General features: G+C 36.3%; 1 protein-coding gene and 1 long non-coding RNA gene across 2 annotated transcripts in view; one reads left to right on the top strand and one right to left on the bottom strand.

The window, feature by feature from the left end:
* The window catches only part of rngtt (RNA guanylyltransferase and 5'-phosphatase), a 135,125-nt gene that overhangs the window by 97,478 nt on the left and 21,565 nt on the right, over window positions 1-16,082 (bottom strand). Inside the window, exons 5-8 of the mRNA XM_056247449.1 lie at window positions 8,619-8,694; window positions 3,801-4,053; window positions 3,560-3,669; window positions 513-614 (exon numbers count right to left, since the gene is read on the bottom strand). Of these exons, the coding sequence (XP_056103424.1) occupies window positions 513-614; window positions 3,560-3,669; window positions 3,801-4,053; window positions 8,619-8,694 (541 nt within the window). The remainder of the gene's footprint in view (window positions 1-512; window positions 615-3,559; window positions 3,670-3,800; window positions 4,054-8,618; window positions 8,695-16,082) is intronic.
* Window positions 2,185-2,818, top strand: LOC130082985 (uncharacterized). Its single transcript, XR_008806804.1, has 2 exons — window positions 2,185-2,270; window positions 2,624-2,818. It is a non-coding gene; the product is annotated as an uncharacterized LOC130082985 (long non-coding RNA).

The raw sequence follows: 16,082 nt of genomic DNA, 5'->3' as shown, positions 1-16,082 counted from the left end.
CACTTTTGAATGTAATGCGTCCTCGATGAATAAAAGTATCTTTTTTTTAATCTTACTGACCTCAAACTTTTGAACAGTCGCATTCATATTTTAATCCAACAGTTGTAAAATCAGTAAGGCATCATTCAAACTAATTCAATCAAAACTGAAAAACAAAATACACGATTAATTAACTATAAACAAAAAAAGTATGTTTAATTGTAAGGGTCAGAGAGAAGATGGAGAAGTGTAAAAAAGAAAAGAAAATCAGCAAAATAGTAAACGCAATTACGAGTAACTTCATGAAAATACTTTAGGATTTCAAGAGATAAATTGCTACAAAAGTGTAATACGGCTATAAAAAAAACTTGAAAACATGTACAATACATGTTTAATTTCAGTTCTCATTGCTTGTTGTTCTACTGAAGTCTTGAGGTTGTGGAGCGCAGCAGCATGCGGCTGAGAGTGTGTGTGTTGACGTGTTAGCATAGCGTGTGTTTAGAACGACACACCACTTCAGTCGCCGGACTCACCGTGTGCCGTCCGCTTTCCAGCTGACTTTATAAGCGTTCTTCTCCAACAGACGGATGTTCCTGCGGTCCATGGACACGGGCTGAGCACCAGGAAACCCGGACCTGACAGACGAGCACAAATTAAAAACACTGTTTTGATAATGGGTGGTTTTAATTGATCTCCACTCATCAATGACAGTAATCCCGGCTGCCGCTTTATCAGGATAAACACACACGGCAGAACTCAGCGGAGACACGTTCCATTAATAGGCTACAAATATGTTTCCAATTAATTATTATGCGCTTAAAGGCACAAATGTCATGTGCTTTGGACTATGTTCGAGTTGGCAGGAAATTAAAATTCACCCTATCTATTTTCTATTGATTTACAATTCACCCATGCATATTTCACTTAATATTGACCTTGTAATTTTTGAACGAATACTGATATTAACATACATGTCAGACTTCTCCCTGTAGTGGGTTATGCGTGTGACGTCACCGCCGGCTGGACGGACTGCGGTTACACACACACACTGAGTGGCAGGAAGGCTTTGTTTTCAGCGTGAATGCCGCGAAAAACACACTAAACGCATCTCAAACGGGAATGACTGTACAACTAGATTGGACAAGAAATCGGAGGTATTTTTTTACACACTGCCGAAAGCAACAGAAGCAAATGGATGTTCCTCTCCAGGCAGAGAAAGGTGGATTTGCTATTATTTAGGGGTAAAATCATACCCTATATATTGTATTTACCATCGTATATATTCTGCATAATTGGATGTTTTTAAATAAACACTGACAAAAACTATACAAGTTTTAGGGCTGGACGGGCGATATGATGATATATACAGTATAACATTGATATAAGTGATCGCCCGGGTTTAGACCGATATTCTATTTATATAAAGCGTTCACAGGCGGATATGCTGTATGTATTTCCCCAGCATCTAAATCAGGCTCATATAAATGTCAGGAAACATGATTCCTGCTGCGTGTCAACATCCACGATCACTGGATACTAGGTAAGCTGTAAGGAACACTATATCGAGTCCAGCCTTTAGTTTAAACTGATAATGGTTTGTTTAACTGGTGTTTTCCCAGTTTCCACAGTATTAACTGCAGTCCCGCAGCCGCTCTTCTGCCACTCAGTCCCGCTGAGGGAGTGTGTTCCCGCGGGACAGTGACGTCAGAGCATTCCCTCTATTAGTCAGCTCGAACCTTTCTTACAACCACAGATAATATAGGCAATAAAGTCCCCGCCCTATACGTGTGTTTTACTCAAATGTGCCATAATACAGAATAGAAGAACTTTTGTTTCATCGCAATTTTAAATACTTTCCAACATCAAATGAATATAGCATAAAAACATTTTAACATTTACACTAATCAGACATTTGATCAACGTATATCTGTGACGATGACTTCATTCGTTACCAAAGTAATTGTATATAATCAAATATTTTCTCATTTATGGGAAATTTTCATCAGAAACTAATCATTTTGACAATAACATAGTCATATCTTACTTTTGACAAAAATATGCAACCATGTTACCCATTCTGGTGTATTTTTATTATATTTTAATTACTTAAAGCTACACTGTGTGATTTTTACCCCCATCTAGCGGTGAAAAGGTATATGACCATCCAGTGAATATTAGTTTCTGTTCCTCTCAATTCCGATTTCGTTTAACTCCTACGGTGGCCAATGTAGTCCAAGATTAACATGGCTTCCAGTTCGACCTCGTCCATGAGTGTTCCTTCAAGTGATGACGTTACTTTAGAAAACTATTATAATTTGCAGTAATTTAATTTGTCAGGTAACATATAGGTTATGACATCTATGTAAAATGAATAATAGTTTTATGTTTTCGTTATTTTTTTTACCATTTTATTGCTAACATCAGTTATCAGGTTCCCAGACGAATGCAAGATAATCTTAGTAAAGTAACTTTTATCAGTGCTATCGTTATTCTGTATGTTGTACGACATCACTAGTGTAAGGCAAAGTTTATATTGTAGGCTATATTATACTTTCAAAAAGGCTTTCAGGTTTTTATATATCAGTCTCAAGCAATCCCCCTCTTGACATTCGACACGGTGCCATCGAGTGTTAAAACGCGGAAGGCGAAGCTTGAATTAACGGGTATGTCCCTCTTTGGCTAATGTACTTTCAAGATGGAGGGGCAACATGGCGACCGACATTAGAACCCCTCACCCGTATGTATTTTCAATGGCATATTATACACTCACGAGAATACTTTATTACTTGAACGAAGTAAATATACATTAATGAGCACATATATTTTTGAAAGAACTAAGTGTTTTTAGCTAAGAATAAACTAAAAAAGTTACACAGTGTAGCTTTAATTTATTATATTCTTTTTTCTTTCTCTATTAATTCGTTACATTTTATGAATGTTATTTATATTATATGTTTATTACTAGAAAATCTTAATTTCCAACCTCATATGAAGTAAAAGTCAAACACGACTCCTGAGGTTTCCCACATTTCCTGCAGGATAAGCACTTTATTTCATTGAGCCTTTTTTTTTAGAGGTTAAGTTCTTATTTTAGTAACACTTTACAATTAGATTCATTAGTTAACATTAGTTAATGTATTAACTAACATGAGCTAACCATGAGCAAATACATTTGTTACAGTATTTATTAATCTTTGTTAATGTTAGTTAATACAAATCCAGCTGTTCATAGCTTGTTCATGTTAGTTCACAGTCCATTAACTAATGTTAACAAATACAACCTTTGATTTTAATAATGTATTAGTAAATGTTGAAATTAATATTTATATTAACTAAGATTAATAAATGCTATAGAAGTGTTGTTCATGTTAACTAATGAACCTTATTGTAAAGCATTATTTTTGACCCAGTTCACGCCCCGCACATTCCCAGTCCTCACCGTCTGACACTTTGGATTACTTGACATGTCAGTGACACGGACTCAGAGCTAGTGAGCGTCTGCGGGGCGTAAAACACACACACACACACACACACACACACACACACACACACACACACACACACACACACACACACTCACTTGTCCCACTCGGAGAACTCCTGACATTTGCGCTGGATGGTGCCGAGCTTGGGCTGTGACGTGACTTGAGAGACTCCTTTGACTGACACCCCCTCCAGAAACACAGCGCCCTGAAACACACACACACACACAGACAACAGTCACATGTGCACACTTATCACTAATATCCCAGATGAGCCGTGCTGTACCGGCCCGGGGATATTCCCCTGTGAAAGCATGAGCTGAAGTGAGTTTTCCGCACCACTTTTAGCCGTTCCTTCTTCTTCTTGCCCTGACTGGAGTGAGACGAGCTGGGCTCGGACCCCTGAGCGCTGGCATTCCCGTCGTCATCCCCGTCTCCATCCTCCTCGTCATCGAAGCACCACTCGGGCAGAGCGGGGGCGGCCGGGGCGTCCTCCACATCCCCGTAGCGCCGGAAGAGCTCCTTCAGGTAGTCTCCTTTATAGATGCCCGGGGAGCGAGCCTGAGCGAACGCTGCCACAGCCGCCTCCACACTGACGAGAGCACACACACACACACACACACATCCTTCAGGATACACTGCACTCGGAAAATTGGTAACGCTTCCTTTTACAGTACAGTACTTACGTGTACTTACAGTGTACTTACCTAGAAAGTACTGGCTAAAGTAACTGGCTAAGGTAAGTACATGGTTTAGGGGTAGTACCTAGTTATTACCCAGTAATTATAATTACTATAATAAGTACATAGTAAGTACATGGGTAACAGGACTGTAAAAGGAAGCGTTACCGGAAAATTTTGGCTGATACCGATAACCGATAATTCGTTATATTCGATAACCGATATATTGGCTGATAAACCTTAATCCAACTTTGTATATCATTTTTTGAGAGCCTGATTACACAATTAAAGCCGCGTCCCAAACACACACTTATAATGTTCTCATTATAAATGCATGTAGCCGATATGACAGACTGGCGCTGCACATGTTGCACTTGACTGTATTTTCCTTTTTTTGAAGTGATTCCAATCATATTTCCATCAATTCAAAACCCTCATGTTGAACTAATTAAATATTACATTATTTATCAGTTATAATATATCGGCCAAGTTTTCTTATCGGGCCTAAAAAGATAACATTAAAAATTATCATATATCGGCCGATACCGATGTGGTGTCCGATATATCGTGCATCCCTAATTCATATACTGCAAGATTAATTACTCCGATTATTAATACATTAATTATTAAAGAACAATTGTATAAAATAATCTAATTCACAAAAAGATGCTCATTTAATTCATGATGTTAATTAATTTATCAATCAAACAAAACGGCAAATCATGTTTAAAAGCGACTTTCACGCTGCATTAAAAAATAAATCTTTTACTTTACATTTCCATCTACCAATCAGTTTTTAAAAAAGCCACTTGTTCAGATCTCAAAATTAATTGATCTTTTTTCCTGGCATTTTTGTAGCTCTAGAAAATTTAAGTTGCTAACCATGTCCGAGCAATTTTATGTTACATAAATAAAATTTAAATATAAATCAATTAAAAAAAGTTTAAAATTAAATAAATAAATAAATAGTGACTTCTGACTGTGACTGTCAAATAATTTTTATTTTAAAACGTTTCTATTTATTAACTAACTACTTTCTCGTATTTTATATTTAAAACTAAATATTTCTTTATATCACGAATAATTTATAAATATATATATATATATAACAAAAATTACTTCACACGATCATTCAAAAGTTTGGGGTCAGTAAGATTTAATACTTTTATTCCGCAAAAAAAACTTTAAATTGATCAAAGGTGTCAGTAAAATAATTTATAATGTTACAAAAGATTTCCATGTCAAATAAATGCTGTTTTTTAAACTTTCTATTCATCAAAGAATCCTGAAAAAGTGTTTCCACAAAAATATGAAGCAGCACAACCTTTTTTTTACATTAATAATAATCATATTTGCTTCTTGAGCATCGAATCATCATATCAGAGTGATTTCTGAAGGGTCATGTGACACTGAAGACTGGAGTTATGATGCTGAGAAATCAGCTTTACTATATTGTAATATATTTGTAATATATTCCCGTCAGACAATTATTATTTTGAATTGTATTTTCACAATATTACTTCTGTATATTACTTCAAATAAATGCCTTGGTGAGCACAAGTACCCCTGAACGGTGTTCAAATCCCAGTAGGATTTTAGACATCTCATCTCTGCTGAAGTTAGTGCACAACCCCCACTAATAATACAGATCAAAGTGAATAAACATTATTAATGCATATTAATGCATCAGTTATTATGAGATGAGCTAAACACTAACGAATGACAGATGAACTGCTGTATATGTCTTCACTTACTGGGGGAAAACAAATCCATTTCGAACAATTCAATTCTTTCCTCGAGACAACACGGCCCTTTCTTACGGAAGCGTATTGCATTCACTTGAATAAAAAAAATCTACTCTGTTTTTCTGAATTAACGAGTTAATTATCTCAGACTTACAAGATAATTTTTCATGGAAAAAAAGTTTTTGCTCTGTTTTTCTGAATTAACGAGTTAATTATCTCAGAATTACGAGATAATTTTTCATGGAAAAAAAGTTTTTGCTCTGTTTTTCTGAATTAACGAGTTAATTATCTCAGAATTACGAGATAATTTTTCATGGAAAAAAAGTTTTTGCTCTGTTTTTCTGAATTAACGAGTTAATTATGTCAGAATTACAAGATAATTTTTCATGGAAAAAAAGTTTTTGCTCTGTTTTTCTGAATTAACGAGTTAATTATCTCAGAATTACAAGATCATTTTTCATGGAAAAAAAGTTTTTGCTCTGTTTTTCTGAATTAACGAGTCAATTATCTCAGAATTACGAGATAATTTTTCATGGAAAAAAAGCTTTTGCTCTGTTTTTCTGAATTAACGAGTTAATTATCTCAGAATTACGAGATAATTTTTCATGGAAAAAAAGCTTTTGCTCTGTTTTTCTGAATTAACGAGTTAATTATCTCAGAATTACGAGATAATTTTTCATGGAAAAAAAGTTTTTGCTCTGTTTTTCTGAATTAACGAGTTAATTATCTCAGAATTACAAGATAATTTTTCATGGAAAAAAGTTTTTGCTCTGTTTTTCTGAATTAACGAGTTAATTATCTCAGAATTACGAGATAATTTTTCATGGAAAAAAAGCTTTTGCTCTGTTTTTCTGAATTAACGAGTTAATTATCTCAGAATTCTGAGATAATTTTTCATGGAAAAAAAGTTTTTGCTCTGTTTTTCTGAATTAACGAGTTAATTATCTCAGAATTACGAGATAATTTTTCATGGAAAAAAAGTTTTTGCTCTGTTTTCCTGAATTAACGAGTTAATTATCTCAGAATTACGAGATAATTTTTCATGGAAAAAAAGTTTTTGCTCTGTTTTTCTGAATTAACGAGTTAATTATGTCAGAATTACAAGATAATTTTTCATGAAAAAAAATTTTGCTCTGTTTTTCTGAATTAACGAGTTAATTATCTCAGAATTACAAGATCATTTTTCATGGAAAAAAAGTTTTTGCTCTGTTTTTCTGAATTAACGAGTTAATTATCTCAGAATTACGAGATAATTTTTCATGGAAAAAAAGCTTTTGCTCTGTTTTTCTGAATTAACGAGTTAATTATCTCAGAATTACGAGATAATTTTTCATGGAAAAAAAGTTTTTGCTCTGTTTTTCTGAATTAACGAGTTAATTATCTCAGACTTACAAGATAATTTTTCATGGAAAAAAAGTTTTTGCTCTGTTTTTCTGAATTAACGAGTTAATTATCTCAGAATTACAAGATAATTTTTCATGGAAAAAAGTTTTTGCTCTGTTTTTCTGAATTAACGAGTTAATTATCTCAGAATTACAAGATAATTTTTCATGGAAAAAAAGTTTTTGCTCTGTTTTTCTGAATTTTTGAGATAATCAAGTCATTAATTCAGAAAAACAGAGCAAAAAAAATTTCTATTCTAACATTTCATCATGTTGAGCTACCGCTATATAACATTGATTTGTTTTATGTACATTTGCTCACCTGTCTAATAAAGCTGTCGAGTCGTGACTCGTGAAGCTCTGTCGAGTCCAAGTTAGCCGCGGACGCTAGCTCTCGGCATCTCAAAAACGCCACGCTGATATTGATCCTCATTTTAGTTCTCCTTGTTTGTCCCAAAGTCTGCTTGCCATGGTCTGTGTTTGAAAGAAACAAGAACTGTGTGCCGCTAAACGTACGCAGTTGTCCACGTCTGTCGCCATGGTTACGTCATGGCTATGGCAGTACGAGCGGAAACCGAGGATAGCGCGGATATTGCGTCATTGACAGGCGACTTTTTTTTTCCGGGACGGCCACTTATTTAAAATTGGAATTTCTCTGAAATAAAAAATCTTTGGAGACTTTTGGGATATTGTAAGAACACAACTGCAGGAAATATATCACACTGCGCAAGTGATTTTTGGATATTTTATTACAAAATTCCTACATATTGTACCTTTAATAGAAATAATTTGTAACATTAAAAATGTCAGACACTTTCGATCATTTAAAGTGAGCTTGCTGTATAAAAGGTATTTATTTTTAAACTTTAAATGGTTGAAATTAGCATCTAGCACCAGACACATGTGGGAACTCTTCAGGCTGTGGCAGGTCTACCCGTACATTTCATTGCATAGACACGCGTAAATTATATTTTTGTGATTTGTAAGTTTGCAGTCTGTATTAAATGTGATGAGAGAAAAAAATAGTGGCAAGAAAATGTCTTTCTATCATGAAGTCCTCGTGGGCTGCACAGAAAAACACACAGCATGAAGTCTGATGCACAAACTAATGATCCTTATGAATCTGTTCTTTTAGTTACGGTTTGAATTAGTCTGTCAAATAATTCACTGATGAGGGTATTTATTTACTTTAATTTGTTTTGTAATGAGTGATATTTTAGGTAATTAGTGTGTGTGTGCAAAAAGAGGCATGTTTAGGTTAGCTTGGCTTGAATGCTCCAGCAACTGAGGCTGGTCACATGGTTCATCAAGTGGCCAGTCTACATGAGTGCTCGTGTGTGCTTTTCTAACCTCCAGTCCATTTTCTCCACCAGGTAGGCACATATTAAGAAGCCCGTGCGGTTGAAGCCGTGTGTGCAGTGAACGCCTGCGGGAGACATAACACAACAAGTGACTTAAACCAAACTGAATCACACAGACCACCCACCTGCCAAACCAATCATTTCTGGGCACATGAACGATTTTCATCCTCCACTGGAGTCAATGTCATCCTTTTTGGTTATTTATGCAGTCTGTGTGCATGGGCGGATCCAGACACTGGCCTTTGGAAAGATGCAGTGGTAATTGATGACAAAAAAAAGCCCTTCATTTAGAGAGGACTGCTCTCCACTTCATTGATACACATATTAAACATGCAGCACTGAGAGCTGAACTGCTCAAGCCAGCCGCAGCTTGAAAATAGCTGTGAACTTATTAAGATAATTACAGTCATCAGAGGGATGTGGCGAGAGACGGGCTTTACGAGCGCTTCTTTCATAGAGCTGGCCTTTTGTTTGGAGTATGCCATTTTTGTGACAGGGTAATGATCCAACATAGTGCTGGAAAACAGTGAGATGCAAAGGCCAAAGCCATCCATCTAATGCACATGAACATAGTAGGGGCATCACAGTATATTGGTACTGACTGATATGTGCATCAATAAAAAAAGTTACACATAGGTACACAGAGGACAAAAATGAACTGTCATAAAAATGTGAAGCTTGGGAGCACAGACTTAAGTTTGGTATCATTTTAAAGAAGGCTCTTGGCAGATTATTGCTGAAGTAAAAAAAATAATAATAAGTAAATTCCAAAAAAGTTATATAGCTTATATATATATATATCGCTAGAATAATTACTTACATACTACGTTAGTTACCGTTATATTAACGTTATCTTACTAGCTATTTATGCAACGTTATAAAGTTACATGTAGGCTATTGGAAAATACATAATGATTCGTAAAATTTGCATATGTGGTTTCAACAACCAGATGCATTTACACTCGTCCAGTTTCGAATGCGGCCTCAGACCTCCTCCTGATGTGGTTTGAGCGATCGGATATAAACCTGTCTCGAATGCGTTTCGGAGGGCATTTACACCTGGTCTTTTCACGATCCGATAGCTATCCGATCACAGAAAACGCATGAAGTGGCCAGGTGTAAACAGCCCTTATGAGACTATTTTCTTCTAGATCTGCGGTGACTTGACTTGACTAGTACATAGACAGATTTTTTTTTTGCTCTAGGGTTTTTCTCAATTGAACCTCGAAACTGACCCCATCTTTATTCCTAAAGTGAGATTCAACTTTCATTTGCCAGAGTGCAAATTTACAGGCTTGTCAGCCAACATGTTAAAAATATTATGAGTTATTAAAGGATTTGATGAACAACATTTTATGAAATCTGCTGCTCGTTGTTAGACTGATTCACAGCGTGTGTTTGACTTCTAGCTGAACTAAAATTGGTTTTATTTATTGTTTTATTTCAGTTCAAGTTTATTTTATGGTAGAATTTTTTTATGGTTTTAATTTTAGTTAACTATAATAACCCAAGGTGCAACATTTGAGATAGCCAGTAAGGACACAAACACTACCGTTCAAACGTTTGAGGATTTTTTTAATTAATAAAGCATACTAAAAGTTACTGAAGACTGGAGTAATGATGCTGAAAATACAGCTTTGATCACAAGAATAAATTACATTTTACAATAATTCACATAGAATATAGTGTATAATTTGTAATAATATTTCATAATATACAGTTTTTACTGTATTTTTGATCAAATAAATGCAGCCTCGGTGACGTTGACTTTCCAAAAATGTAAAAAAAAAAATGAAACTTTTGAAAACCTGAAACTTGTTAGTGTATTTGTAGTGAAACTTGTAGTGAATGTTAGTGTCTTTTTCCCCAATATTCATTGTGAATGTGTACAAGGGTGTGTTCAATAAGGATGTAAAAGCAACGCTTGTACGTTGTTGGAGCATATGATCTTAGTCTATTGTTGTGACTCAAAAAAAAAAAAAAGAAAAGAGATGACTAATTTATGCAGAAATCAACGCATGTCACGGTGGGGCTGCAGTGTAGTTAATGACACGGATCTGATCGCAGCAGTCACTGTGATTTAACACAGAACTCAAGGTATTCAGGAAATAGCCAGCACAGTCTAGGAGACGTTAGATGGAAATAAGAGTCGTTTCAGAGGTGGCGCGAGTTATTACGTTTTCATGAAACATTACGAATAATAACATAATAATGTGCCCTGATGAAACGTTTCCAATAAGACCATCTCTATACATTCCCCAGGGAGTGAAAGTGTCCTTTCACCTGTACAAGTGGAGGAGAGTTTCACATGTTATCTACAGACCTTGATAAAGTGTCTTTATTAGTAAATCATAGGCAACAGGAAACGTTTTTCCAAAGTGGACGCTAGCCAAATGTCAAATGATGGCAAAATGGACAGATTCGACCAAGCGTAATGTCTACGAGTTCTTGATGAGCCTGCCTTCACATGGACATCAGATTTACACTTCCAATGACTCGACAAAGTATCGCCAAATGAGATTTCTTATCAAAGCGTTCTCGCATGGGCGCAGCTGTATTGGTATTTCTGGGATTATATCCTCCGGCAATAGAAAAATAAAGATTTCATCAGAGGCGAACACGGCAAATGCCACACACTCATCAGTGTGAGGTCATATCAAACCCCACAGCTGTCCCAGTCAGATAGTGATTTAACAACAAAAACTTTCAGACCACAGTGATGCAAACAGCGAAGTCTAAGCCACTCCACAGATACTCGACTCATTGATGTCTGGGCTTTGATGGGCGTCTGAGGGTCTTTGTAGGGATTTACTGTGTTATTTATACACTTGAACATCTACCGAGAGGGTTTTTCGCTTACAGCATCGCGGTGTGGTCTGAGAAAACTCCCAAACACAACAGAAACGCACTGAAAGGGTTGCAGCGACAGCACTGGGGATACTGGGTTGTGTTCTGCCATCAGATGCAGCATTGAGCTCAGATTCATCAGCAGGACTGGAAGAGACGCGTCGTTTTAAGAGTGAAAACAGAAACTCACAGCGCAATACACACCGTTTCAGGTATTCCATGTTTACTGGTATCTGCATATTTTACAACTTCTAACTGTATATTTCATTATTACAAGTGCCATGTACCAGTTAACTTGAACTAGCTTTGTGCGTTAATGTACTAATAACATGTAAATGTACTGGTTAAATATAACGCCACATAATAACTCATCATCATAGTTCATCATAAGAAGCCTGTCCATAACACATGGTGAATGCTCTTATACGTGTCAGGGTAACACACTACACTAAAATGATGCAATAAACATTAACTAAAATGTAACACAAAACACCGTTATGTACATTACTGATTACAAAAATAAGAAGAAACTACCCAATTTAACCCTCTGGGGTCCTTCATTTAGCAGTCACACTCAGGACCTTCGGGACCAAATGGTCCGGGAGAGGGGATTAATATAAAAAAAATCATCATCTTTTTTTTTCTTTTTTTTTTACTTGTTTTTTATAATAATTTTTCTTTTCTTTTTTGGTGTTTTGAGATAATTTTATGATTTATAAATAATATTTATGCAATGATTATGACCCATTTTTTTTCCTATTGAATATAATAGAATTTATATATATATATATATATATATATATATATATATAATTTTTTTTTTTTTTTTTTTTTTTTTTTAAAGCTGTATTTCATTTTAGAGTCAAGCCTAGGCCTCATGAAAGCTATTTTTGAAATGAGATGGATGCCATCTGGTGGACACACTGAGCATTTTAAAAATTCAAAACAGATATATGTAATCTGAATGTATTAGTGTGTATGTGTTTAAAAGTGTGTGTGTGTGTGTGCGTGCGTGCGTGCGTGCGTGCGTGTGTGTGTGTGGATGTGTCTGTTTTGCACTCTTGATGTTTTATAGAATCACCCCTTCACTGCAAAAATTATATGTGTACTTTTTTTCTGGATCGTGGCTGATTTGTAGATTGTACGCCCAAAAAACTCTGTATTGTCACATTTTTGCCAATTTCCCATTCATTTCCTATGGGGGACCATTTGGTCCCGAAGGTCCTGAGTGTGACTATTTTTTTTACAACCACTTAGACTTTTAAAATCCTGTCGCCAATTTTTTTGGGTGTTCATATACCAAGTACCAACAAAGTCACCAAATTTCAGACCATTCCGATAAAGCTATGATTTTTTACATTTTTTTTATTTAAACGCTTCGGCACCATTTGGTCCGAAGGACCCCAGATTAAAAAATATATAATTATATGTGATGTGATGTGTAAAGCAGGGACTTCACTGAAACGGTTTTTCACTGTAACTTATAAGGACATTCAAAGTTTGTACCTCATAATTATACATTTGACAGTATTTAACAGTAAAAATTAAGGATGCACCGATACGTTTTTCTTTTCTTTTTTGGCTGACGCCGATTTTAACAAACAACTATTGGCCAATTCTGATAGCGATATTTTTCACTTGCTCTCTTATTTTAACTTTTGACAATAAAATAGATTGTTGTTTTGATCATGTTCCTGGATTAAGGTACACTAGCTAGCTTATTGCTGCAGCATCAAATCATTTCTACTGAACATGGATTGGATCCATTCAACAGGTCAACATAATGCAGAAATACAACAGAACACAGACACACATGAAATAATGCTTTTCAGCGAGCTCTAACAGTAGTTTTCAGGGACAGAAATATAGTAATCAAATGTAAAATATACTCTTCATTGTATAAATGAAATATACATGAATCCTTATTAAAGTTACAAAAGTTATTCAGTGAAGAGTAGTGAGCAAAGTTTTGCCTTTTGTTGTTTGATTGAACATTAAAACACAGACGGCAGCAGGAATATTAGTCAGCTGTCACTTTAAGAGCTGAACGATCCAATATACTGTTACACATGCGTTTTATTTCTCAGCTGTATACCAGATTTAAGACATAACCGACTATGTTTACAAGAAAACTCTCCAAGAAGGGTATTTTCATATAATTTTGTGTGAATTGGAAGAAGTGAAAGAGCTCGATTCAGTATCTGTGCTAAAACGCTCTGCTTTCTGGTTGGTCACTTTGGATCAGTGCGCCAAAAACTTCTCACACAGTGATTAGAGTCGAGTTCTCTTCTTGCTTTTAAATATTTCAATTGACAAGGCTTAAAAACATGTGCAAAGGAAACACTTTCGTGAAGATGCAGCACTGGCCGGTCGGGACGGTGAGAGTGCTGTCAATTTGTACATATTTCATTTTGTTTTAGCAAGAATTTAATTATCTTACCCATAGAAAAACGTTAGAATATGCAACAGACATTATACAACTCAATGCCTGAATGCAGTTACTTAAAGGTACACTATGTATGAATTCCGCTTTTGTCAAACAGCGACCCCTAGAGTACTTGTACTGTCGTAAATAACGAGAGGAAATAAGGTGTGGCCCCTTTAAGAGCAGCGCGCGCCGGGTTATTTCTGTTTGATGCTCATTCTTATCCTATTTTAAGTGAAAGCCTGACCGAGTGAGACTCTTGTCCGGTTTTCTCACGCGGTCAGTTTCTCGTTTTCTTTTCCTGGACGCTTTCGAGCCTGTGGTCACGTGACAGTCGTAAAGCGATACGTTCTCCAGGCATTCTCCAGGTCACGTGACCTGGCCATTGATAGTGTCAAGTGCTGTATATTGGCCTGAATAATCATTTAAAATAACTCGTATGCGTCAACTCTTTTGGCCAAAAGTTACACGGTGTGCCTTTAATAAACCATCCGTTTGGCCTTTCTCATGTTATAGCCAATATGCCAATTGATCAAAAATCTGCCGATAAATATCAGCGTCTGATACATCAGTGCATCTCTAGTCAAATTACATATACGTTAAAGGGGTCATGAACTGGCTTTTTAAATTGTTTTATATTGTTGTCTGAGGTCAACTTATGACGTTCGCTTGGTTTTTACATTCAAAAACATCAAAATGAATAAGTAAAAGGCTATTTTCTACCCTAGTTTTGAGCCTAGCTCAAAAACGCTCGGTTTTTATGGGCGTCTCGCATTGAAGACTTGGAAGTACACGCCCACTGCTGTGAGTGGATAACAGTTTTGCATATTATAATGAGTTTGGTGTAATGCGCGAATCGGTGGGCGGGGCTAATCCGGCCGTGTTGAAGTAGGCGTTGATCTTCTTCTGCGGGGGTGGTGTTTTATCCTCTTTGTCGTCATAGTTCCCCACTTTGAAAAACGAGTCGTTTGCTGAGCCTGGTGTCAATAAAAGCTTTTATTGGACTAACAAGGACGTTTTCAGTTCTGAAACTTACAGGATATTCGTATAATATGATGACCTCTTAGATGTCTACAAAAACCTCAAGGAAAATTTGATTTCTCAGTTTATCACCCCTTTAAACCATTTAAAATTGCCGTATATGGTAAAATAGCTTGCAGATAACCATTTAGCAGGTTTTTACTGTAGTATTTTTGGTCTTTTCTGTAAAAAACTGACATTTGTTACAGTGTGGCCACATCACAGCCTTGTCACAGGCAGCATCGTGTTGTTAAAGTCACCGTGAACCGGAAGTTGCAAACACTTTTCTCCAGTGTTGTGACGTATTTCCGAGAGAAACGCAATACTAAATGAGGCAAAATGGTGGGCGTGGCTTTTTTCCAACTAGCACCTGATTGGATCTAGAAAAGTAGGTGTTTCATGCAGCCTGTCTACTGTCAGTTGGAGGGGCGTGGTTACGGATGTTAAGAAGACGCCCAAACCGTCAAACCTACGTCATCAGGGAAGGTCCTCCAACGCAGAGGGGAGGGGAAATTTCAGATTTTGATTAGAGATTACGAAGCCAAAAAAATGTTTTGTGTGGATTGACTTGTTCACCACAAAACGATCAATATAGGCAAACAAAGTAAGTATGGTCAATTTTGAATTCATGGGGACTTTAACCCACACACTACACCTAAAACAGATAGGGATGCGCCAATCAATCCAATCCAAGAAAAAGGTTTGAATGAAGTTGTGTTATGCTTCAGTCAGCTCGCATTCTGATTGGGTATTGTTTCGTTTCACGCATTTGTCCTCGAGGTTCCCCACACACAACAGGATTCATGATACTTCAACATGTTGAATATTTACGATTTGAGACCGGGGCGGCTCCGACGTTCTTCTGAGCAGATTCAGTCACTCAACACACCTCACACACCAGAGGAGAATCTGATAAGATAATCTACAGTAGAACCATCGAGATGATCAGGACGTTACCCAGGATGGTCGGAAGGGGAGAAATCGGCACGAAATCGGTCCTAGTATCTTGTAGTGTGAGCTAGAGTCAAGTTGTGTATGTGAATCTTCAAACTATTTTAAAACTGTGCAAGGTTGTGCAGTTTCTGCTGTTTGTGTAAATGCAATGAGAGATCAGCATAAAACAAAACAAAAACAACTGTTTAAACATAAATCAATAGTAAA

Source organism: Rhinichthys klamathensis, unplaced genomic scaffold, assembly GCF_029890125.1.
Source record: "Rhinichthys klamathensis goyatoka isolate OS25496 unplaced genomic scaffold, OSU_Roscu_1.1 h1tg000001l_1, whole genome shotgun sequence".
NCBI lineage: Eukaryota > Metazoa > Chordata > Actinopteri > Cypriniformes > Leuciscidae > Rhinichthys > Rhinichthys klamathensis.
Note: the sequence above shows the minus strand (reverse complement) of the source record. Positions and strands in the feature narration are given on the sequence as shown.